The sequence below is a fragment of the Rhea americana genome, unplaced genomic scaffold (assembly GCF_003343005.1).
Source record: "Rhea americana isolate MKP2758 unplaced genomic scaffold, rheAme1 scaffold_45, whole genome shotgun sequence".
Lineage (NCBI taxonomy): Eukaryota > Metazoa > Chordata > Aves > Rheiformes > Rheidae > Rhea > Rhea americana.
Genome location: NW_028186590.1, coordinates 912418 through 937770, shown reverse-complemented (window position 1 = coordinate 937770; position 25353 = coordinate 912418). Strand labels below are relative to the sequence as shown.

The following is a 25353-nucleotide window of genomic DNA, read 5'->3' as shown; positions in this document are numbered from 1 at the left end:
ACATGGAAGTCCTGCTTTGGATGTTGTGCTCAGCTCATTAGTCTGTTCTGGTCATCCCATCTCCAGCTTTCCCTGCTTTTTCTCTCCCTGCCCCCAAAATAACAGGCTTTTCATGTTTTTTGACYTAAAGCTGTGGAAGAAGGAATCCAAAAGATTCAAGAAGCTCAGAGAGGAACAAAAAACAACAGTCAAACAAGTTAAATTTTAAAGAATTYGTTTCATTTTTTTATATATACATAAACACCTGTTCTATTGGGCATTTACCGCTAGAGGAAGAGACAGTCCATTCCAAACCATGTCTCGATTCAGGCACCTTATATTTCCCTTTAATTTTCAGTGCATTTTTCAGGGAGAGATAGCGATGCCTAATGAAGGTGTCCCGGATTGTCTTCTAGGGGTTTTAAAAATCATCTAGGTTTTTTTATATGTTACATAGTGAGCTTAAACTGAATTTTAGGGGTACTGGATCAACTCTTGCCTGTGACTGAGCACATAAAAGGCAAGCACATCCTACTTGGGCTCAGTGTCTAAATCAGTCATACAATCTGGTCAAAATATTTATCTCAAAATATAACATAGCATTCTATAGCAGATAGGTTTCCAATTCTTACAAGATCAATAGACTCTGGATCCGGAATGTCTTTTCAGAGGCACTTGCAGTGCCTTCAGTTTGGCTTTTACCTGTTGTAGAGAACTACCACATTGGAGAGTGAATCTGTAGAAACTTCCATGAATAAAAAAACATTTTTCTTGCTTTTCCTCAGACACAATAGATGCCATCAAAGGCATCTCTGCCTCCTCGGACATTCCAGTCCCTAATTTTGAATGTTTGTTTCTGCAACTTTTCCATTACTCTCATAATCACCTAATATGACACTATCTCTTTGGCACTATGTCCTATCTACGACCTATTCTCTGCTACAGTTATTTAAATACAGATTTCATTTGTATTGCTGTTGTTATTTCTTTAATTTGTTGTGCCTTTCATTTCAGTATGTTGTTGAAATACGTATACAGATAGGAGTCTCCCAATGGAAGATATACTGCTCTGGCTAACCACCTCTTGTTTCCTTGAAGTRTTACCTTTAGGTAGAAGATCTGTATGGATAAAATTCCACTCTAAACATGCAATACTCCAGAAAAYATAATTATATCTACAACAAAAAACTGAAAGGAAGAGCTTTCTACAGACTCTTTGCTCATATATTTGATAAAACCTCATGGTCAATTCTTTTGAAATGCAATATCATGAAAGTGAAGACTTAGCTTAATATTAAATATGAAAGTAGGAAAGTAGGAGGCAGGGATGGTATTTTTGTTTTCTACTAAATGATAACTTCTGAGACCCAACAACAACAGCAACAAAACACAATTCCTTAAATTAATTTCCTTTACTTGAAAGCAGGTACCTCAACCTGAAGAGTGACGGAATTTACATGCCAAAGAAGCTACTAGTTTATGGAAGATTTCTTTATATTCTATTCCAAAATAATCTATATTTTCAGCCTTGTAAAAACACTGCACATCAAGGATTCTACCCCTGAGCCCAGTTTTGCTATTAATGCCATTTGTAATTGCTGTCATTATCCACACAATCAGATCTAGGATATAGCCAGAGAAAAGTACTTCTAGCTTTCCTATAGTATTTGACCATGTACAAATTATAATATAGAGTCCAAGTGGCTTTCCTAATACAAACTATTCCCTGGTGAACGGATAGTTGAAAAGTGCCATTGTGTTTTGTCTTTTTTCCTCACTCTAGCCTGAATATAGTATTGTTATCCAATAGACGATGTTTTGCAGGATACAGGGAAGAAATCGCTTTTTTTTCCTTTGGTTATCTTTTTTCCTCTGTTATATGTAGTTTTTACTGTGCCATTGCCTTTATAGAATAATTTCAATGTACGAAATTGGTTTTCTGTCCCAAACCCCACAGCATCTAAATGATGCTTTATTGGAAATCAAACTAACTGCACTCTGGTGGCAAACATTCATAAAAAAATGTCTAAACTGAACCAAAGAGGAACAAAGTTAAGGGTCAGAATAAGGATGTTCAGTTATTTGACAGTATTTCAAAGTAATAACCTTTTGCAGAAGCACCAGTGTGGACAGAATAATCTGGACCTATCCTGATGTGAACTGTGGCTACTAATTAAATCTTGATGATTTAAACATTTGAGTTCTACAGTTACACTATGTATTTTGCAAAAGGAGAGACTTAATTTGAATGGTAATAAAGCATTCTTAAAAGGTGCTCAATGTCATCATTCAGTAAATGAGACTTCCAGTGCATGCACTAAGACAACACACTGGTTGGGCTGCTTAGAGCAAGAAATTAATTGGACATAAAAAAACTTTTTTTCCCAAACCACCCACTAATGTTCACATAAACATTAAAGTAGGAACAGATGAGAATTGAGCGTAAGCAGTATAAGAAGAAAAACTAGTTAAGTGCAACAGCTAACTTAATTGCCTTAATAAGAACAAATAAATTTCATTATGCCACAGTGTATATAAGACTGGAGACAGATAGTATATAAAGTAGCAGAAGAGAGTCCTTAAACAAAAGCTGCAACTACATTTTAATAACTAATTCATTGGGCTTTTTAACAGTAACCTACTATGTTTATGGAGTTTTTATTTTGTGCCTTCCTTCCTTTTTCATTCTATTTTGTTCAGATAAAATTCATCCTGGACCCAAATAATTAAACTGAGGACAATGATGAAGCAGCATTAGAAGTGGAACTTGAACTGCCTTTTCCTGAGGAAAGCTCTAACCACCAGCTATAGAATCATTTTGTCATTTATCCCAGTCCTCAGTATAACACAGATTTATCTATAGGAAAAAAAAAGTAGTAACTTCTATTTAATGAAATCATTTTAACATAAAAGAGGAATACAGAGAGTGAATCTACGACCCTTTTTTTTTTTTTTTTTTTCCAATTATTAAGAGGTTAAAAATGCCTTGACTGTGTAAGACAAAATCAGGTTTTAGCAACTTAGCAATTCAYAGTTTGTCAGTCACAGCTAAGAGGTAACCTAACTTTATTTAAACTGTTTTAATGGAAGCTTTGGTTTTAYTCCAGTGAAGCATGTGAAAAGGTTAAAATTTGAAAGAAAGTTTTGCAGGTTGGGCAATCCCATTTCATGGTCAACTATAGCTAGGAGACATTTTAGATGCTGCCAAGAGCAGTGATAGTTCAGATTAATGTGAGCACAGAGAATTTTGAGTAACTGGTAAAGTTTTGGATCCAACAGCTGACAGTATCAATAGAAAATATACTTATAGGAAAACATAAATARGAATAGAAAATACACCTATAGGAAAAAAATTCCATAAAAACTTGTGTGTATGTCAGACTAGAGACACTCTCTTAAACTATACTTTAAAAAACTTATGAATAAATACCTTGTTAGATAATTTAAAGATTTTTAAAATTATAAACAGAGCATACATACCTACAAGAAGGAAAAATGCCCAAATTCCTACACAATTATTTGTCTCCTTATTTTCCAAGTTTTAAAAGAGAACTCCTAAATATGTCCTTCAATTCTATACAGGGAATAAACACAYGCATTCAGCAATTTCCTTATATTATCTCATGGAACAGAGTAATAAACAGTACAAACACTCCATACGTCTCCTGTTGAATACCATTCTTAAGTAGATGTAGTGTCATAATTGAATGTCTTACCCTACTGATGTGTGGTCTCTGTCATTTAAGTTTATGAGAGGTTTGGATATCTATAATTTTAATTTCTGAAAATGATTTCTAAATACAATCAGGAATGTAAAATAGATGATGTGGTATAAAATCACAATCTATGTTTTCTGGTAGTGAAACTATTCATCCAAGAAACAGGTATAAGTTCAATTTGGCAAAGTTAAATGACAGTCATTTTGAAGAAATTAACTTTTCTTTGTGCATTGTTGACTGTGAATGGAGACCATTATTTTTCATTGCCTAGATAGCAATGCAATTTTCAAAGCTAAATGAGCATTAAAAACATTCATTCTATGCTCCTGCAATGAACAATCTGAGATATCTACAGGCAAAATGAGACATTCCCTTTAATCTTAATGAACATATTATATCCTCTTGAGGTAAAAAATGGGAAAGGAGGGGATAAACTTGCTGTACTTTGATAAACATTTCCCTCAAAGGCGAGAGAAGTTTTGTATGTGCAGATGCAGCAGACTGCATGATTACCAGTCCCTGAAGATCCAATCATCCTGATGACTGTCCCACAGTGTCTTCCCCTTGGGCTGGCCAGTCTTTTTTCATTCTGCTGCTTTATCGGAGATGAGATATTTGTGCAAAGATAGGGAGGAAATATGTTTCACCAAAGGGCATCATCTATAAACATACAAATAACTTTCCAAATATTTCTGGAGATCATGTCTTGGAGATCAGCTTACACTTTAAGTTATCAGATGAGATAATAGATCTCTMTCTCTCTCTAACAGACTGCAAGTAACATGCAGAATTAATAGCTTTAGTCATTATAAATAAAATATACATATGCTGTTGATTCCAGTTTCTCAATTAGGAAATCAGTATTCTTCTACTGACTTCTGYTAATTTTTACAAATTGAAAGTATGATTCTTTGGTTTTATTCCTAATGTAATTAAATTATATTTGGTGGGATTTTACTTTAATTCTATTTCATTTTCCTCCTTTTTCAGTTTCACTGGGGGCTGGGTAACAGCATGCTGTAGAACTCATCAAAACTGAAGATGAACTTTGTTATTTACAGCACTTAGTTACATGTATAACCATCTCTAGTTGATGCATGGGCCCCCAAATTCAGCACCACAGAGATGTCTGGATGCTGCTGTATTAACTGCCTTGCACGGACGCACAGTCGTAGGGCAAAAGGATAGGGCAGGTGCATACCTCCATGTTGTTATTGCACTGTGCTCTTCCTGTAGCTTCTCTGTTTAACAGCAGGATTGTGTTGTTGGAGCATCTGTATACTGTATTTCACAGAATAAGATTGTTGCCTCTTGGCACTGCCTTAATAGGCTATCGCATTCTGGGTCTGTACTTACTGCATTAACTCAAAGTTACCATAGCAGCCTGTTAATTTCTGTTCCCTTAAGTGTCATTCTACTCCGAATATGTTAAGCATCACCTAAAGGTGCAGCGATCCAAGGCACAGCAGTAAATAAAGCGAGATCTTTAATTTCTCAGGACAACATTTAAATCTACCTGTTAAAAAGGGCTTGTCAAAACACAATTGATTTCCTCAGAAAATGACAGCTTTTAATTACTCACATAGAAACAGGTCTATAAGTAGAATGATTCAGATGAGAGTTTACAGAGGTAAAAATTTAGGATTGATACAAAATTCTAATGTAAATTAACAAATGTTGTAAAAAGTTATTTACACAAATATGTTGTAGCTATTGCTTTCTATTCTGGTTGAAGGCACTCCTTTTTATTAGAACGAAGCCTGGAAGCCTTCAGTTTTACAGTCTGCATTTCTTTCAAACACTTTATTCCTTTGCAAATTACTTTATATAAGCTAGAAAAGGAAAACACCTATTAGATTATTCCAGCTTCTTATAGCATCATTTTCAAAACACTGAACAGTTTATTTCAGGTTTAAGGCAAACTAATAAATTGTATACACAAAACTAACTACTGGATTATGTCTATTACTTAGAAAATAGCCACAGAATTAAGTTATCTTTAKATCCACATTTGTGAAATTTGTTTGATTAAGATTCTTATAGATATTCCTTTGATATTAGCCATTTTTTCTCTCAAGTCATTGTGGCAGCCTTCTTTCCTCGGCATCACACAGTATGCAGTTTTAGAAAAATGAGAAAAAATCCACTCTTTTGTGTACTATTCACAACTAAGTTTTCAGGTAATTTGGATCACTTATTAAGCTAATTTGATATCAGAAAAGAAATGGAACTCTAGATCATTTTCTCCAGGCACTAAGTCAGATGCTGCTAAGAGCTAGACCTTCAAAGTGTGCATGAAGTTTTTTTCCCTTTAATCAGTGGAGAAAGCTCCAGTGTTCTGCCAACACACTGATCTGATCAAGGAATTGCCAAAGCTGCCCTACAGGAAATGATATGAATATATATGGTGCAGAAGTACATAAAGGTATGAAAAAAATCCAATTGACCTTTCTCCGTAGCTTTCCTGTTCTCTTGTCTATTCCCCTCTGAAGAGCCTGTCTTTTCTTGTAGCCTTTAGCCCCCACAAGATTTATTACATGTATTTCGAGTTACCTGTATTTTGAGTAGGAGATTTGAGGACAGTGACGTTGACTGTGCATGAATCTTGGAAGCGAAAGGATTTTTTGAGGAGTGGAGAAAGAAATGTTATAAATGGCTACTTTCACCTGAGTGTGCTCAGTAGAGAGTGCATGGGCTTGGGGCAAGCAAGACTTGGCAGCTATATATGAATGCAAACCAGTGAAGATGAGGACCAAGAGCCAAAGTTACCAATGAAAAGAACAAGGAGCAGAAGATAGAACTTAAAACTTTGAAAATATGCTGCTATAACCACTAGGCTCTATCTGCAGAGCTGGTTACACTCCCTGAAACTTTATGCAGTGAGAAATGTGTTATGCCCTTTGGGACTGGTTCCTTGCCTGGACTACGCTCTGAATAGTGCCTGGGTGTTGTCTGGGTACYTGTTAAGAATTAAGCAGCCGGACAATTGTGGGACAATTCTCAAGTCACATTTGGCCCTTTTTGGTTTATGTTTATAGGCATGGTCTTAAAAGCAAGAGAAACAGCCGTTAAGGATCCCAAACAGAAATGGGATGATGATGGGCACTGACTCTTACACTATTTTGAGAACAAGCAGGAAATTAGACCATGAAACTGGCAACAGTCCATATAACAAAAATATGTAACCAAGTAAAAAAGACTGCTAGCTGTAAGTATTGCTTGCTTTGATGTATATTTTATTCAAAAGCTAGGCAGAAACCTGAAGGGAATATAAATACTCCAAGAATTAAAGAGGAATTGTGTTTTTACATTTACTGAGAAAGTATTGCATTGCAAAACTGTCCAGATTTCACTCTATTTTTTGGTTGTGGGAATTTCTTTGTGACAAAATGATCATAATTATATTAATGATTATAGAGGTATTTACAAATAAACTGTGATACAGTACAAGGAATGATTCGTGTTCATCTTATTGAAAATAATAAATGTGTAATCTGCACAACAGTTCCTTAAAGGTTATAACCTTAACTTTTGCTTTCTGTAAAACATGGACTATTTAGAGTAACTTCATGAAGGGATGAGAGATATCTGAAATTATTGCTTTCTTTCCCCCTGTAATTGCCTGATTTAGTTTTAACCTAGTTCCTTCACCAACATCACAGCTACAACCAGAATTGCATAGAAAATATCAAAGTGACAAAATGTTTAAAACATTAACCTTTAGTATATTGACCAAGAAAGGCCTAGAAAGAAACAGTAGGTTTCATTGTTAACCAAAACACAACGTCTGAACATTTACATGGTCATCATAAATACTATGGGTTTTTTCTTTTGCAGGCATTTGTTCAAGTAATTTTTCCAATGTTTAAAACTGCCTATCATTCAAAGTATTTATCAGAATTTGAAAGAATTATATTCAACAGGAAGTTCTGGCCATTGTTTTGTTACTGCTATTAGCTTTTGAGGATTTATCTAATTTACTTCAACTCCCCATGACATTATTTTTGAATACATTTGTTTGCCAGAGTCTTTCAGATACAGCAGCTTACGGAGTCATCTACTCATTTGCGCTTCAAAGGAAGTGTATTTACTTCTACTGATCTCCAGGCCAGTCTGTGGCTCCATCATACTGCCTGTACTGTAAGATGTAACTTCTGATTTTTTAAAATGCCTGAGTGGTGCTGATTCTACTCTTCTTGAATGCCTTCCTATTGCTAGGAAAAGGAATAATCACTATTTTTTTCAGTATTGGCTCAATATGCTATGTGATGAAAGATCTACACTTGTTTGGGGTCACTGTATGGAAATTTCATTTTCTTCTGTTTGATAGGTCCAATTTTCTTTCAATTGAGAGCAAATATTGAAATTTTACCAATTGAATTTTTATTAATCTGAAATATCCACTTCAAAACTCACAATAATACGTTTAGCACTATGCAGCTTAAGAACAAGCCAGTAATTTCATTACAAATTGAGTGTGAGTGTATGTGTACAAATAAATTATTAAAATAGCATTTTTCTGACTAAAAATTTAGACACTTTCTTTACTCTTTTGGAGAAATTAGTATCAGTGTTGCTGCCCTTTTCTAACTTATTATTTTCTAACTTAACCCAATCACCCTACCTTTTAAATATTAAAAGTAATTCAGCCACTTGGTATATTTTAGACCAGTAGAGTATTTCTGGTGTAGTAGTCAGTGGATCTCAAGTGCTGTTTTTAAGATATACATCACTAGCTCTGATATAAATACGATAAGCAGACTGGACAGATTCCATTAGGGTAAATAAATGAACCATATAATTTGGAGAGGTTTCTAGAGAGTAGGAATAGGATCTGCATGTCCAAATACCTTACCTAGGGAAAAGGTGAATGAACCCACAGTCGCAAATAGAAATCCAGCTTGCTTATTTTCTAGGATTCCCTATTATAAAGATACATAAGCTCCGCAGGTATACCATTCTTTGTGTGTAACTACTAGAGTAGGTAGATCTTCTGAAATCTCCTTTGGTAAGTAAGATTTCTAAATACTGCTAGCTAGAAGTAGAAAATTCTAAAATACCTTCCATAAAACTTTTGGTACAAACTTAATGGATATGAACACGAAATGGGAGATCAAAGGAGAACAGCAAAGTATGCAAAGAAAGAAGACAATGGACATCATTTTAAATTAATTATCTCTCCTATGGCATCCTAGACTATCTATGAAGGCAGAAATCAGACTTTATCTTCTGCAAATATCTTTAAAATTTATCTAAGCAACTCAGTACAAAATCCTAAATGAACAATTATGTTAATTACCATACTGGATCAAACCAGTCGCAGAAGCCAGTTTGGGGTAAAGAGATGACTATTAGTTAGAAATTGATTTACGAATGGAAGCATGGTTTTATACTTCTTCACACAAGATCATAGTTAGCTCCATTCACCACATAAGCACCTATTTCTGCTTTTATTTTATTCCTCTTAAGAACCTGGCCTTATGGTCATGCAGAATTAGATGTGCTGATGTATAGGTTAGTTGAGAATCTCTCTTTTTCCTGTGTGTGAGATTAAACAGAGATGTCAATCTAGTTTCTCTTTTCATTCACTATTCTGCAGCATGTATCTAGTCCCTTTTAACAATTTGTTCTCAAACTAACCCCATCTACCCATTCCAATTCTCAGTCTCTTTAAATGTTCTTATCATTCAGCTCTGAACTTCTGTGTGTTTGCCTGTTTGTTTTTTACTCACAGAGCAGCACTCTTCGCTTTAGAGGCCATGAACAGTTCAAGTATAAGCTAGTCACAAGGCTGTCTTTGCAGCCCGGTGACTGAACATCCAAAAGGCAATCTGTCCCCTTATTTTAGGTGCCTGAGATGGTATGAATCGCTCTCCTGAGGAATAGCTTTCGTGACTAAAAAGGAGCTTAAGGTGACTTTGGCAATGAACTCTGTGCAACTTCTGGTAAGCAGAATGAACCCCAGTCAATATAATCACAACTGAAACCAACACTGCAAGTGGTGGCTACTGAACATCAAAACATTATCCATATTTTCTTTACTCTGCTCTTTTCTCATACTAATACTTCTCTCTTCTCTGAGCTGCAAAACAGTGACCAGGGATTTTACTAAATTCTTTTACAGATTCCTATATTATGTATGGTTTGAACTACTCCCTTTTAAGTGCTCTGTCAATATTGAATTTAATCTGCCAGTGGATAACCCCTTCTTTTCATTTTGCTATATCCCCTGAAGTTCAAGACAGTTTTTCCTGTCTTTGACTAGCTTAAATAACTTTGTGATATCTATGTATTTTGGAACAGATAAGTCAAACATCAATCTTCTTAAAAATAACTTGAACAAAAATGTTTTTTCTCATGCTGCAAAATCTGTTTATTTTCTGTCATTTCTAAATAATATCCATGACAACACTTTTCACTTCCAGACAACTTGGTGTTCTTATTAACAACCTCTTACAGCAGTTAAGTTTGAATTTTGTCAAGAGAGTCTCCTTTAATCATTTTCGGCTGCTACTCCTAAGGAAATTTAAGTGACAACAGAAGGACAATTTTTCTTTAAAAATATCCTAGTTGGTTTGTCATAGCAACATGTGTTTCCTAATACTGTTCCCTACTTTCACTTCCAGATTCCACCTATACTTTTAAAGACAAGTGGCACTCCACTTGTGGCACTCCAATCTTCCAGTGTAGCAAATTATTGAAATTGAAGTATGAATATTTCTTTTTAGCAGCTCAGCTGTCTTTTTGAACATTTCTTCAGAACTCTTAATGGTTTACTATGGTAGGCCCCAAAAGTGTCAAAGCCCGCAGATACATCTGTTTAGACCTTTAGCTCACCGAAGAAGTTCAAAAGGCTGCTCAGTTCAGAAAGCCAGGATTTATTCTTTGAATTAAAACTAGGAACTCACCCTTTTAAACACTGAAAAATGAAAGCAAGTAGTTAAGATGGAATGAATATAACAAGGTTTATAAACTTTTCTCCCTCTGTCTGCTGTATTCTTGCAGGTGGGTCTGTGCTTCCAGTCAATTCAGGGTCTGTCCAAATGGCAGCAAAAACATTTACTTTCACTATGCTGCCTAAATCAACCCCAAAGCACAGATCGTGGATTATCYGGATACAGAACCAATCTCTGATGTTCTGTTAAGAAGTAACCAAGCACGAGAGTTACACATGACCAGCTAAGATCTCTAATGCACAAACAAGCCACAGTGTTAAAAAAGTTTAGCAGAGGCGCAGTAACGGTCCTTGTGGACCCCCTTAGCCAGTTCCAAATGTGTAATTATGTGGCTTAGGGTAGTCTACCATATGCTTAAGGTAACTTTCATCACACATGCCACGGGCTGAGAACGCATAGTGGACAGCCATTTCAGTGTGGCTGGTCTGCAGCAGCTTGTTAAACCATGGTTATTTGTCTGCGTGCCTTGAAAGACTGAGAGAAAATAACACTCCACCTGCAAATGATATCAGGAGACTAGCATATCTGTCAAACAGAATTACATGTTCAAATTATTTATGGATCAGTATAGTGTCATTCAATTAGAAGCGAACATGTAACGTGAAATTATAAAAAGGAAACTGAGAACTCTGTGCAAAACTGTGAAATTAGCTATGGAACTAGACTATTTTCTGGCAACAAAAAGCAGCAGTCCATTTGAGTGCTGAATCCTTTTTTAATTTATTTGATGAGTAAGGAAATTCTCAAATGAAATTATGGGAAAAAAGTATTTAAAATATCAGGGAGATTTTATGGGAAATAACTATGAAATAACTATAGTATACTCCTGTTCAAATATGAATATATAAAGAGAGAGTCTCCTTTAGGCAAACATCTGCTTCCTGCATGGAATCTGTTTGCTGAATTAAATGATAGGAATGTTATTTCCAGTTATAAGCATGACCTCCCATATTTTTAAACTCTTGTTGGTACAGCAGAATTAATGATAAGACCACAGCAACTTCATGGTTCATTCCTTTCGGTTGAGATCAATGGAAGAGCTTCCTGGTTGTTTGCATAACCAATCAGACTATGCAGCCCCACTCCCTGAAGACAACTTTCTTACATTGAGGAGATAATTCAAAGGCAATGGATTGTACAGCTAAATCAAAGACAGAACTTGATGTGAGAAGTTCTTAGAGAAGGGTAGAGGGGTTTTTTCCTTTTTTTTTTTTTTTTTTTTTTTTTTTTTTTTTTTTTTTTTTTTTTTTTTTTTTTNGGTTGTATTGCAGAAGAACCTGGAAGTGCCTCAAACCAACGTAGAGGCTGTCCTGTGCTAGGCACTATTAAAAAAAGAAAAAAATATGTCCAGTATTTTATCTCTGGCTGAAAAAGCTTGACAAAGGGTAAATAACTACACTAAAACTGAATTATTCCAGATACATTCCCTTCTTGTTTGTGAGAATTAAGTATCATTCCCTGGTGATAACAGTTCATCCTCACCTCACCATGTCACCTGAGCTCAACTATTCCTATCAATGAGTTGTACAGCAGAACCAAGCACCAACCCTTTCCTTTTGCTGATGGTTGGCTCTGCACAAGTAGCAATATAGGGGAGAGGATAAACTTATCCCAGTACATCAAGATATAGAGGTAGGCAGTCAGAATGAGCATATGAATTCATTTTACTTTTCTCTGTCTCTTTCTCTTCTTTTAACGGTTATATAGCTAAGAACAGACCTACTCCTGAGAGTCTAAGAATATCTTAGATGTGGGAAGAGGAAGAATCAAAAGAAAGACTCTGACAATTATGCAGTTATCTAGACTAGGCAGTGCACAGAACAGTTTTTGATTCAGCTGCAAAATTGTTACTGTTTCTCATTTGAAGCCATGAATATGTAGAAATATAGATTATTTCAAAATTTCTTTTTAAAGCATTTTCAGTGTTTTTTTCCCCACATTTTTAAGAGGACACATAGATCAAAATGCAGCAGGGCATGCCAAACAGCAGGGGCTGTGCTCTTTAAATTTTCTCTTTTTTTTATTTTGTCATAAAAATGCTATGGAACAAGCTTTACAAGGCACATAATGTATTTTCTTTGTAAATATGTACAGGGTCTAGCAAAATAGGAGACTGAAAACTGACAGGAGCTTTAAGTAGTATTACACTACAAACAGTAAACAACATCAATAGTAAATCGTTTATTAAGAGCAAAAGCTCCCCATACTCGAAATGTTGCAAACATTTTAAGGCTAGTAGAGTACTTTTTGGTGAGGTCTTTGACATGCCTTCAATATAAGACTGTGCCTTACACGAGTTAGTGTTTACAGATCTGTCAATCTAAATCTAAACTGGACAAGAATAAATATTTACTATTGCACAGAAAGTTGTATTTTCAGTAGGGACACTCCAAAAATTTCTCTGATATAGTCTTAACTAACACATTTCAGAAATACTTGTGGCCAGTAATAAGTGGAATTCAATTGCTAAGTGTTTTCATATTTGATGCTTATTATTATTTATGCTGCCTGGCAAATTTCCAGTCCTGAAAACAGACTTTAAAAAATAAACCTGAATAAAATTTTGCAATTCTCACACAGTGAAAAAATGAAGTAAGCAACTATTTCTCAAGCTATTTAATACAGCATTATTATCTTAATTAGTATGGTTTTCTAAATTACCATTTGAATCACTGTATATTCTGGAGAGGATCATAGAACATACCTGCAGTTTGTAGTATTCTGCTGACAAATTTCTGAATTTTATTTACATTCAAGTCTTGAGATGTCTGATATGTTATGCACACTAAGTACATTAAACCAGAGAGAAGATAACCAAGCAACAGAGATAATTTGGAAGGGGACCATAGTATTGATTGTAATAGAAGCAGCAACTCTATATACTTGCAATTTCTGATTTTCAATAGGTCATAAATTTGATAGAAGAAATTCCTATTTCTTACCTACATTTCCAGTCATTAGATATGAATTCTGAAAGTCCATCATTCCCATTCCAACAATGTGTATGAAATCTTCAATCACCTGCATTAACTCCACCGAGCCTGGATAGATCTAATAAAGGAAGGTCAGACATTTCATAACTATAATATCAAAACCTTTCCAAATCTCAGCAACATCAAAAAACATCTAAATGCAATCAAATGAGAAGTTGAATATAAAAGTTAAACTGCACTTCTAATGTTTCAACAGCTAATACATTCTGTGACTGTAAAACAATCATTTTTCGCATTAGATGCACATGTAAACAGTTATTATTTCAAACAAGGCTATAGGAAATCAGATTTGCAGAGAAACTGTGGCATGTTTGCTCATAAGTCACTGTGCTTACCAAAAGAAAAGGTTTTATTGTCCATTACTCTCATAAATGGTTAAAGTATTTCATATTCTAGAAAGAAAATTCTAACTAATATCACTTTCCTTCTTCTGGAAGATATCTTTAATAACTTCAGAAGTACCTACATAAAGAGCTGAATATAAATCTCATCCCTGATCTCTGCAGCATGATAACCCCTTCTTGTTTGAATGAATTAATTAATATAAGTTGTTACTGGTAAAATTTTTATTGCTGAGGTGGAATAGTAGAATCACAGAATTACAGGACCACAGAATAGCTGAGGTTGGAAGGGATCTCTGGAGAGAATTGGTGGTCCAGTCCCTCAGGTCAAAACAGGGTCACCTRCAGGTGGTTGCCCAGGATCATGTCCAGCTGGGTTTTAAGTATCTCCAAGGATGGAGATTCCATAACCTTTCTGGGCAACCTCTTCCAGTGTTCAATCTCTCTCACTGTAAAAGAGTTTTTTCTTCTGTTTAAATGGAATTTCCTGAATTTCAGTTTGTCTATTGCTTCTTGTACTGTCACTGGGCACTACTGAGAAGGGTCTGGCTCTGTCATCTTTACTTCCCCATCTACACACCTTGATAAGATACTCCCCATGAGATTGCTCTTCTCCAGCCTGAACAGCCCCAGCTCTCTCAGCCTCTCCCAGTATGACAGATTCTCCTATCGTTTAATCCTCTTCATGGCCCCCTGCTAACTCCAATACATTCATGTCTTTCTTGTACTGGGGAGCCCAGGATTGGACAAAACAAACTAAAGTAAGTTGCACTAGTCTCTGCAAAGCTAATGCAGCACCTCAGTGTGACTTTCCAAATGGAAAAACCAGAACATTTGAAAGAAGTGTAATTTCTAAAGCTGCAAGCTCGTATGATCACAAAAATATTAAAAATTGTTATATTCAGCAACAATATACCATCAAAACCACATTAAATATCAAGGCAGTTATCATAAGCTTAAAAGACACTGCTCAAATCACATACATAAAAAATTCATTTTTTGTGGTTATGACCTTTGTCATGAACTGGACAGTTTTCAGTAATATAGTATCTTACAACAGGAAAAGAACGGTGAGCTGTTCACAATGCTTTTTTCTTCATATCAGTGAGATGTCCAAATTTCAGATTATCAGCAACACTCAACCCATTATTTGCACTACTGGAACTGCAGACCCTAAAAATGAAAATGCCTATAGAGACTATAAATTCCAGTATGTTGTGCTCCATCTTCATCTTATTTGGTCTGTCTAGGTCCATAGCTGTGTGACTGAAGATGGAGAATTTCTCAGTATGTTATACCGTCTATATTGTATACTGCTATAAAAGGTAGGGCAATAATACTATTCTATGAAGAATTTATGATCCTCATAAGCTTCAAATGTTGCCTCAAATGAAGTAGACCTAACTTTCATTTTCCTAATGACAAGTTAGCAATATAGCAAGGGCGGGTTTTGCATCTACCTCATTAATAGTACACACATTCCCAGATTATGAATCAAGGCTGAATTTCAGTCAAACGATTCTTTCACCCTGGTTCTTGCACATAAAATTTTATAGTTATAACTTCAGCAGAAACTGTTGAACTGTCACTGTTATAAAGGTACTCTTCATTTTTATATATCTGAAGTACTAGTTAATCAACAGGATGCCAGCAGATGGTGATGAAGAATATGCAGAATAGCTCCTGAGTTTTGAAACATCAGTATAAACTTATTCATTGTGGATTTGAAGTGGTTTCCTGTCTGCAGTACTTTACATAAGCTCTTAACAAAAGGCAAGTATTAAAGTGAGTGCTGCTTATCTGTATGCTATGTAACCTGTAATTAATGGTTTCAACTGCTGGTATTTAATCTGGAAAAAAGATGTGCTGAGGCATTGCAGCTGTACACTTCATAGAAAGTCAGCAATTTGCTGACAGTGAGTAAGACTTTCTTCCCAGCAAAATACAGAAAACAGTCTAAGACATGTAAGCTAGCAGTAGCTGTGGAGTTGAAGAAAAGCATGCAAACTGGCAAGGAAATTGGTGAGATTGCCCTTGGTTTGCAATGTGTCACTAGAAAGAATACATCAAACTCAAGTGGTTGAACTGGAAACAGAATCATCTTTCCTCTTTTTTAATTAGTAGTGTTTGTACTAGATGAGATGTACTCACAACACAAAATGACTTGTATACATTCTTCTCAAGTAAGTTTATTTGCTACCATGACTTTTAACATAAATTTTTTTAAAAATGTTTGCACAGGATGTAACAATTCCAAATAGTATTGTTTCAGTTTTAAAATTTGACTCCTTCTCACCCTCCTTAGCCAGTATGAAGAGCTACTTGCTTCAACAGTTTCTTTGAGACTACTTGTGTAAGTATCTGCCCAACAAAAATAACAATGACCAGTGGTGTAGTTCCTTTAGGCAGTACCCTTACTGGATAGCTCAGGGGTCTAAGATTTAACGAATTCCCGGTTTCATTACTAGATAGCTATGGTAGCACCCTGCTACTCCTGTTTTCAGCCTTACACCGTGCTTGTTTGTGTCCCTGTCTGCCTGGCAGTGCTGTATTTGGCTCCACAATACAATGAATTACCAGGTAGAGAGAGACAGCTAAGAGACAGCAGAAATAACTTCTGTCTCCTCTCTCTCTTTCAATACAGCTTTTTCTACCAGCATAAGTGAGGAAGGAAGGAACTGGAGATTTGCTGTTCCCTCCTTTAACTCCAAGTTCTCACCATTTTTTCTCAGGTGCTGTCATCCACTGATCTTGGTGGGACTGATGCCACACACAGCATGTGCAAGCAAGTAGACAAGGTTGGAAGTATGAGTGACACACTGTCTGTTCATTTTTGGTGCTGAAATAGCTGCTTCACAACAATTCCCTAATCCTGGTGGTATCTATTTATGGTAACTCCCCACATGCATGTGACTTTGCTGTGCCTGTCCAACACCACCCTAGGAGATGACATGCTTTGCCTGTTTTTGTAGCTGGCTCTTTCACGGAGGAACAGAAGAACAACAGTAGAAAAATACAATTCGTGGCTAAATTACAACAGGTTGATTGCAGCATCATATGTCTACAACATTTGAATCAGTAGCAAAATGAAGAGTCTTGATCACCCCTTTCTTAATTACATTACAAAGACAAACTTATGAAAAATAAGTTAATCAGTTTCAAAAAGCTTCAAATACACAGTGATTTACTACAAACCACATTAAAAGTGAAGATACTTTAAATACTTAGATAACATAATGCCAGTGACCATACCAGAACAGATCAAATACCTGTGTAGGCTAGTTACCTGCCTTTAGTAACAGTAAATAGCAGATATCTAATGAAGAGTATAATGAGGCAAGCACATAGCGATACTTCTTTTGGAATTCTTTCCAGCCTTCAGCATTTTTTTTGCCAAAGGCATTCCTTAAGTAGAAATGAGATCTTTACAGGAACAACTATATATTGACTTTTCTTGCATGGATTTGTCCATTCATTTTTAAATTCATGCACATTTCTAGTGATAAGAGGTTCTATAACCTAGCTAGCTATATGCTTTATGCAAAAAAAAAAGTATCTCCTATTATTCATTCTAAATCTGTCACCAGTTTCTATTTGATGTCCTTTAGTTGTTGTATAAGGAGCATGAGTAAATAAATATATCATTCCCTCTTCATCTTTTCCATTCTACTTCTGATTTTAGATCTTCTATCACAGATTACCTGTTGTCTCTTTTYCAGACTGAAGAACCTTACTTCATTTAATCATTTCTCATATAGGAATAGTTCCATACCCTTGAATATCTTCATCATTCTTCTCTGTTCATCCCCATTGCCACAGTTACTTGTATTTAAGTGTGATAGTTCTGTAGCCATGTTCATAAGCATTACCTTAGCCCTATAATGCTTTAGGTTATCAGCATGTAGGAAATATCCAAACCAAAAAAAATGAAATTTGATTTTTTAAAATTTTTATTATAAAATGAATGCCTTTGTTAGGCTTACTGTTTTATAAAATGTGATCAATTTTTCTGTCTTAAGGATCACCACCGTTTTTTTAAATACAAACATTTTAAAAGGGTCTTCCGTTTTAAATTTTGTAAACATTTTGATGGAGTGGTTGAGTTCTTTAGATGACTTCTGAAGTATATGCTTTACTAGAAACCTCATTTCGACCAGCTTTTACTAACTGTAATCAACCTTCTTATGTACTCCATCACAGCATCAAAAGGAAAGATGCTTTCTTTAACAACATGAATCATCCCATGGAACATGGTGAAAATCTGTTCATCAAGAGAGGCTACTTATAATCTTAAAACAATTTTCATACTATCAATTAGCCAATGGGGCCTGGAATTATTCTTTTTTGAAAAGGGCCAGGTGTGTCCAAAATATCTAATTTAGGATTTCCTTTCACCTACAGCAGGGTATATGTTTAGTTTCATTTTTGAAACCATGTATTACATTTTATCCTGATTCATTAAAATGATACGTGACCTCTGATTAAGAAATATAGTGAATGTCATCATATGCATAGCTTGCAAACATTTTAATTGATGAATTACATAAAACAGATCTTACCTGTTGTGCATCTTCCCATTTCTCTCTGTTTTCTTCATCTAAGAGGTTACTAATGATTTGAAAGAAGTTCTGAAAAGCCAATTCAATAAAAGACAAAGTAAAACAGTAACATAAACAGTTGTAACTTTATGTAAACATTACGAAAGATTTCCTTGTTTTATTTGAGATGCACTCTATAGCCAACTTTCTGTCAGCAGAAGACACAAAACATAACAAAATAGTATATTAGACTAACAAAAGGTCACATATATTTTATGGTTAATTGTTAATTTCTGGCCATATAATCAGGTTCTGTCCTACTCTGGATAAAATAAGAAYCATATTAAACTTGTTCAACTTCTAAATGTGACAGTGTTCTGTTTTTAATTTACTCTCATTCTAGAAACTAAACTAGTASACGTCTTTCAAACAAACAAAATACACTAAAAGAACAGTTGGCTCAGGGACACCATTTTTTGCTCAAATCATGAAAATCATCTTTAATGACACAAATAGTAGAGGCAATGGTATTTCATTGAAAAGAGGCTATGTAAACTAGGTGCAGTTTCCTTTAAAAAGTTCCATTTGCCTCTGTCCTTTCAGTTATTTCAGCAGAAAAGGAATATCTTATTTCTGTTCCTTTGACCTTAACCTATTATCTTCTGTGTTTCATTATCCCATTCATTTAACTATAATTAAGCAAATCACATGAATGGCAGCCATGGCATTTAAAAGTTATCTTTTAAACCACATATTTAAAAATTTTCCAAGTGTTTGTGCAGAACTTTCTAATTTTGTCTGTTTTCTCCCTCAGTTTTTATTTCCAGTTTCTTTAAGAACTAAGGGATAATGTAAAGTCTGTTCTTCTTAGCTCTGTATCACTTTCTTTGCAGAATGTCAGTTTTTTCTACAGCCTGCCGATTATCATTTTTCTGTTCCTTCATAAAAAAATACATGTAACTTCCAGTGAGTTTAACTGAAGAGTACTACTAAGGTGCTGAAACCTCCTGAAAATAATTACAGTGGAATATCAATAGATGCCCTTCTTGGAGCTCAGATTAATGGTCATATTAATTTCCCCCTCTTGCACTTACTTTTTAGCTAGTTGGTTAGGGTTAAATAAAGTATATATGAGGCTTAAATATCAAGCAATTTAAATAAGTAATTTAATGAAAGTACAAAGCATTCAACTGCATAGTAACTGAATGGAGAACAGAAATAACTTCCACTCCTAGTGTATTATGTATATTGTTGTTGTACTTGAAAATACATTAATTTCAAGATTTGAGATATTGCAGACATTTTAGGTGTCTTGGAGAAAATAGATTTTAAGAATATCGCATCATAAAATTTTTCATAACCATATAAATGAAATTTTGTAGAATTAAAAATGGAAGAAAACTTGTGAAAACTATTTTTACATAAAAACATTTTCACCAGTTAAGCTAGTTTCTAAAACTAACTGCTTGAATAGCAAAAGGCTTCATTTTTACTTCATCTTTAGGAAGTTTAATTATGCTAACCATAAGATTGAAACTGATAAAAACTACTTAGCAAAGCAAAGCTCTTTCAGAGGTGACTGATGCTTTGCTGAGTTTGGGCCAAAAAATACATATATCAATGAAGACACAATCCTCTCACTGAAGTCAGTGGTAAAATATCCATAAGCTTCAGTGAAGCAGAACTTCATAATAAGAAAGGAAATGGCTTAACTAGGCATCGTGCAAATGATGAGTATGTATAGGAAGGAAATAATGAGGATTAAAGGCAGGTAGAAAAGAAAAATGTTCTCATGGTTTGATCCAATTTCCACTGATAGAGAAGGGCATTTTCCATTTGTTCCAATAGGCTTGACATAGACCTCAATATTCACAGCAGGAATGTCTATTCATATTCAGCACTTTATTGCCAAGTTCAGAGAGAATAGAATGCCATAATTTATATATACATGATATATTATGTAAATTGATGCGTTTAATGTAACCTATGCCATCTCTCCTCTCTAGATTTCTTTTCTTTTCCAATTAAAAGAAAGGATTTTTTGGCTTGAAGACATTCAAGGCTCATATGGGTATGCCTAAACGTCTGTACATTTTATAAAGGTTTATTAAGGGCCACACAAATAAAAATTCTTTTTAAAAATGCCTGTAGAGCTTCATCACCAAAATTCCTTTCTTTAAAGGAAGACATACACTTGGTTAGCAGGATATAAATGAAGTAAAAAAAATGCATTATTTAATTAACACTGCAAATACAAAAATGTTCTGTACAGGAAGCAGATTTTCTCCCAGCTAAGTCATGTTCTAGAAACTCAAAAATGCCTTCTTTTCTTCTTACATAAAAAACAACTTCATTTGCAAACTATACCCAAATGCCTTGCACAGCTCTCAAAGTTGAGTATTCACTATCTTTTTTTCTTTCATTTTACAAGTGATTTCAAGGAAGGTACGAGATTTCTGTATACTTGATAAATGCCTAGCAGTATAGGCTTTATGTGAGTTGGTGGTACTTTTAAGTACAAGACTGTATTTTATAGATGAATGGATTCTTTTGATACTTATAGAGGATCTTCCTGCATTTACATAAAACCTGTGGCAAATGTTGCTCTGATCTGTTTCATATGTGCCATTACTGATGCAATTTTATCTAGAAGAATATCTCAATAGATTATAAAGAAAAAGACTGCCTGCAAATTCTAAAATCAAAGAGCGAAATTGTCATCATCAAAAATCTTAATTTTTATAGCATTCTACACTATCACTGCACTATTGCTGAGGGCAATCCCTGAAAGGCTTCATGTCACTGTAAACGTCTGTCAGTTAAGTAATAATGCTATGGGTTTGTCCCAGCCTTCCTTTCTCATTAACATTACTCACATTAATTTTTTTCTCTGCCAAAACCTGAAGTTTCTCCCTATGCTAGGTGACTTCTTTAACCACCAAGAATGACTATAAGAAAGATGAACTGTTTTAAAAAGAAAGTGGCAGGTATTATTACATTTTGTCTGGAATCATTTATATTAATTAGGTTCAGAGCATGTTCATCTATTCAAGCTGAAGACAAGAAGAGGAAAATGTACTATATACTGCTTATACACCAAGAATACACTTCACCTCCTTCAGGTATCCAGTAGCAAAATAAAGCATACTAAAAAGAATTAAGCTTAGTATTCATTAGAATATTCATGAGTTTAACCAGACTGGCAAATCATCGTTGCACAAATGCTGCTTCTACTAGGATAAAATGTACACCTTTATTGGTTCTCTGAGTAAAATAAAGTATACTGTCCAAAGCAGTTTCATAGCAGGATATGTCCACCTACTCTAGGACATTATGATTTTGGCAAAGAGTTCTAATACGCAGAGCTGGTAGGTAGAGTTGGTTTTACAGAAATTTTGCCTAAGGAAGACACTTTTCAAAGCATGATAGTTCTCCACTTTTCCAGTGCAATACTGTGGAGATGTAGTGTACAAAATTTTAGCTAACTTTAACTAGTTATGGTGCCAGTAGCAGTCTAGGTGCTGCAGCAGCATGGACCTCAGTGTGGGATAATTTATCCTCCTAAGGAGCTGGTTCAGAGCAAGTTTTGCACTACATTATAGTGAATATGATTCCCATGTAGAGACATTCTAAACCTTACAGGCAAAAGTAGCTATATCTATGTAGTGTAGAAAAACACTCTGGAGGTATAAATCTTGCGTGGAGATGAAAAATAACATARTTTTGCCTATGTTGTTATGTGCTCATTAGACTTCATTTTCAGTTACGTGAAAGCATCAATATGATCCCTGATTAACAGAAATATATGTGAAAAAGCTTACAAATAATCCCGGRCTCAAAGTACAAGCAAAAGATGAGAAATGACTGCTTTAAGATACACATTGTACTTGGCAATAAACCATAAATGATGTATATGAACCCAATGACAAGAATATCTTGCTTCTTGAGAAAAAAAAAGATCTGTTCTATTTCTGCTCYTGTTTGACATCATTTTTATGGTAGTTGTGGAGGCTATGATGCATGAAGATTTTTCAGTCAGCAAGACCAGTGCTTTGTGATTTAATCACAGAGATGATTAAGTTGCTTCACTGCTCCAATTATGAATGCAAATATGAGATGCACTCCAAAAATTTGATGGGAGAATAGGTGTTAAAAAGTCTTTCACCTAGTTTGCCTTTTACCTTGTTTGCTACAATAATGCTATGAGAAATCATAGTGCTCTTTACTAAAATGATTGACAAGCATGAAGGCTAAAGTTTGGGAACATTACGGATGAGAYCTGACAGTAATACTGCAGGTAACACTGGACGTTCTTGTAGAATCAAGTTCCTTCCTTTTGTATCAGGGCTTACATGCTACTGAACTGGCCACTGCAGAAATGGCTGCTACAAACAGCACCAAATATTGTAGTCTTCCCCACCCCCCACCAGCTTTTCTAAGGTTAATGTCAGTTACAGTCAGGAATGGACAATCGTGTTTTCTTAATTTAATTTCCTTCTTTTCAATCTTTCTTTTTTGCAATATAATGGCTGCAGTTCTCTGTTCCAGTCCAAATTCTTTGACCCGTTCTGCAGGCATAAAGCTGTCATAAATCCTTTTATACAGCTAGAGAAGAATTCCTCCCATTAATGAATAACCTTAAGTCACTTCCACTTTTGGGCTTCAGCATAAGGAGTGTGTGTGGGAGGTGGCAGTTGGGAGAAATAGTACCAGGCAATCTTGTTAATCCCTGACTGACAGCAATGGTCCCTGTGGCTCTAACTTTGGTAGAAACCTTGTTTCCTGTTGGTCACTGGATCAGGGGATTTTACAACTCACTTGCCATTCGTCTTGAAAATCACTTTGAGGGTAGCTCAAGAAGATCAGTTCTGGGAAATGCCCTAAAAGGTTGTTTAAATTAATATGCTTATTTAAAATTGTAATTATCTTCCAGGGAATGCATTTCCTATATAAGTAATGGCACAGCTGCCATCTCATAGTCTCAGTATATCTATCCGGTGTATTTTGAAGTAATTCCCATATTAAGGGAAGACTTTGCTTTTAGAGTAACTTTCACGACTCATCTTCTGCTATTTCTGCTATTGTACCGCAGGTTTCAATCACTAATGCAGAATCCCTTTCATGTTGTTTAACTGTCTCATATATGTTTATCATTCTTCCTCACACCATACGTGCAGTATGCATGTACACATTAACAGAAGCAAAAAAGGTTAAAATATGCAAAATCAAAAGCAGTCTTGTAATAAATAACTTGGCACTAGACATGCCTATTTTAAACGCATTGTTCTGCTCTCTGTACCTGTCTGCCTAAACAAAGGGCACTTTCTATGAACTACATCAAGTAGTGGCATCTCCATTTTGGGTAATTAGCCTGAAATTTTCCAAATTCATCCTACTTTTCTTGTCATGCTTTTTGTTATCTAGGGTCTCTGAATCATGCATTTTGCAGTATCCACAAATATTAGTATTGTATATATGCTAGAGTCTGCCAACAATAGAGGGACTTTGCTGAAGGACAGAAGATAAACAAATATACGCAGATATACATACTTTTTCTTTCTGAGATTTAACTTACTTGGAAGCCTGAAAAGGTTATGGTCTAAAAGAAATAAATAGGGTTTTTTCTAATGGACTTTAAAAAGTGTAATTACCCATAATTCATAGTCTACTTTTCTGACGTCAAGTGGAATGATAAATTATGACTTTCAGGGGTTTCAAGCCTTATCTAAGATTTTTTGAGATGTTTTAAAAAATCTAAATTATATTCTTTATCTAGTGCAGAAAATAGAAAGAATTAGAATATCACACATAGCTCCCTCAAGAAGAATAATCTTGGTATTTTTGTACGAATATACTTTCATTTTCACTCTTTTATCACGTACTTTTACCACAGATTAGAAAGTATGAAAATATGTGGTAGTGGAAATTAAAACTGAAATATAATCTGCAGAGTCTGATAACATTTATGTATGGGTGAAAAGCTGGTTTCACAGAAACTGACTGTAAAACTTAAACTGGTGTTACTGAGCAAGGATTTTGTCTTTTATTGTCAGAAGTCAGTGACAGATATAGTGACAGATATATTGCTTAATATCTTTCCCTGTATGAGAAGGATGCTTCATTCTGATTTTACATACTGTCCTGAATACTATGCACTGTTTTTCAAGGTTTTACTTTGACTTTCAATTTGTTAATTTTTTTTCTTTTCTTTTCATTTTTAAGTCAATGCCTTCTTTTTCAGATGGAATTTAAGAGCTCTTGGTATTCAGGCATCTAATTCCTGAAATGCAGTTCTTTCTTTGGTTTAAGAAATCCTTCCTTATTTCTTTCATAATATGGCTTACCATTTTTTGCCTTCTCTCATTTCACTATCTGGTAGAGATTAATTGGTACTATTAAAATGGTACTAATTAGTTTTTCCAAGTCAGTTCTGCCAGAATGCTATTAAGAACTTTGGAAACAGTTCTACACTGCTGAAGTGAACAGAACTTTTGGCATCATCATCAGTGGGAACAGAACCAAATTCTTTCTAATATGTGTAAACTGCAAATGACCTGATCTGCTAAGCTGGTGAACAGAATCACTTGTGCCAAGCCATTTCTCGAGGCTGGTTATACCAAAGATTTCTGTAAAGCCTTTGAATCATAGAGCTCACACTGGGCTGTCACATAGTTGGAAGCATGAAACATTTGCGGTAAATAACACCATATTTAATAGTAAAACTTGCTGAAAGTACAAAAAGAAATTGACTCTCATTTGGAAAACAACTAACTAACTAACTAAAATATGTCCAGCCAAAATTATTTCTGAGATCCACTATTCAAAAA

General features: G+C 34.9%; 1 protein-coding gene across 1 annotated transcript in view; it reads right to left on the bottom strand.

Annotated features, from left to right (window-relative positions):
- The window catches only part of ADGRB3 (adhesion G protein-coupled receptor B3), a 465451-nt gene that overhangs the window by 210626 nt on the left and 229472 nt on the right, over nucleotides 1–25353 (bottom strand). The window contains exons 11-12 of the mRNA XM_085316023.1: nucleotides 18548–18616; nucleotides 13597–13705 (exon numbers count right to left, since the gene is read on the bottom strand). Coding sequence (XP_085172149.1) covers nucleotides 13597–13705; nucleotides 18548–18616 — 178 coding nt within the window. The remainder of the gene's footprint in view (nucleotides 1–13596; nucleotides 13706–18547; nucleotides 18617–25353) is intronic.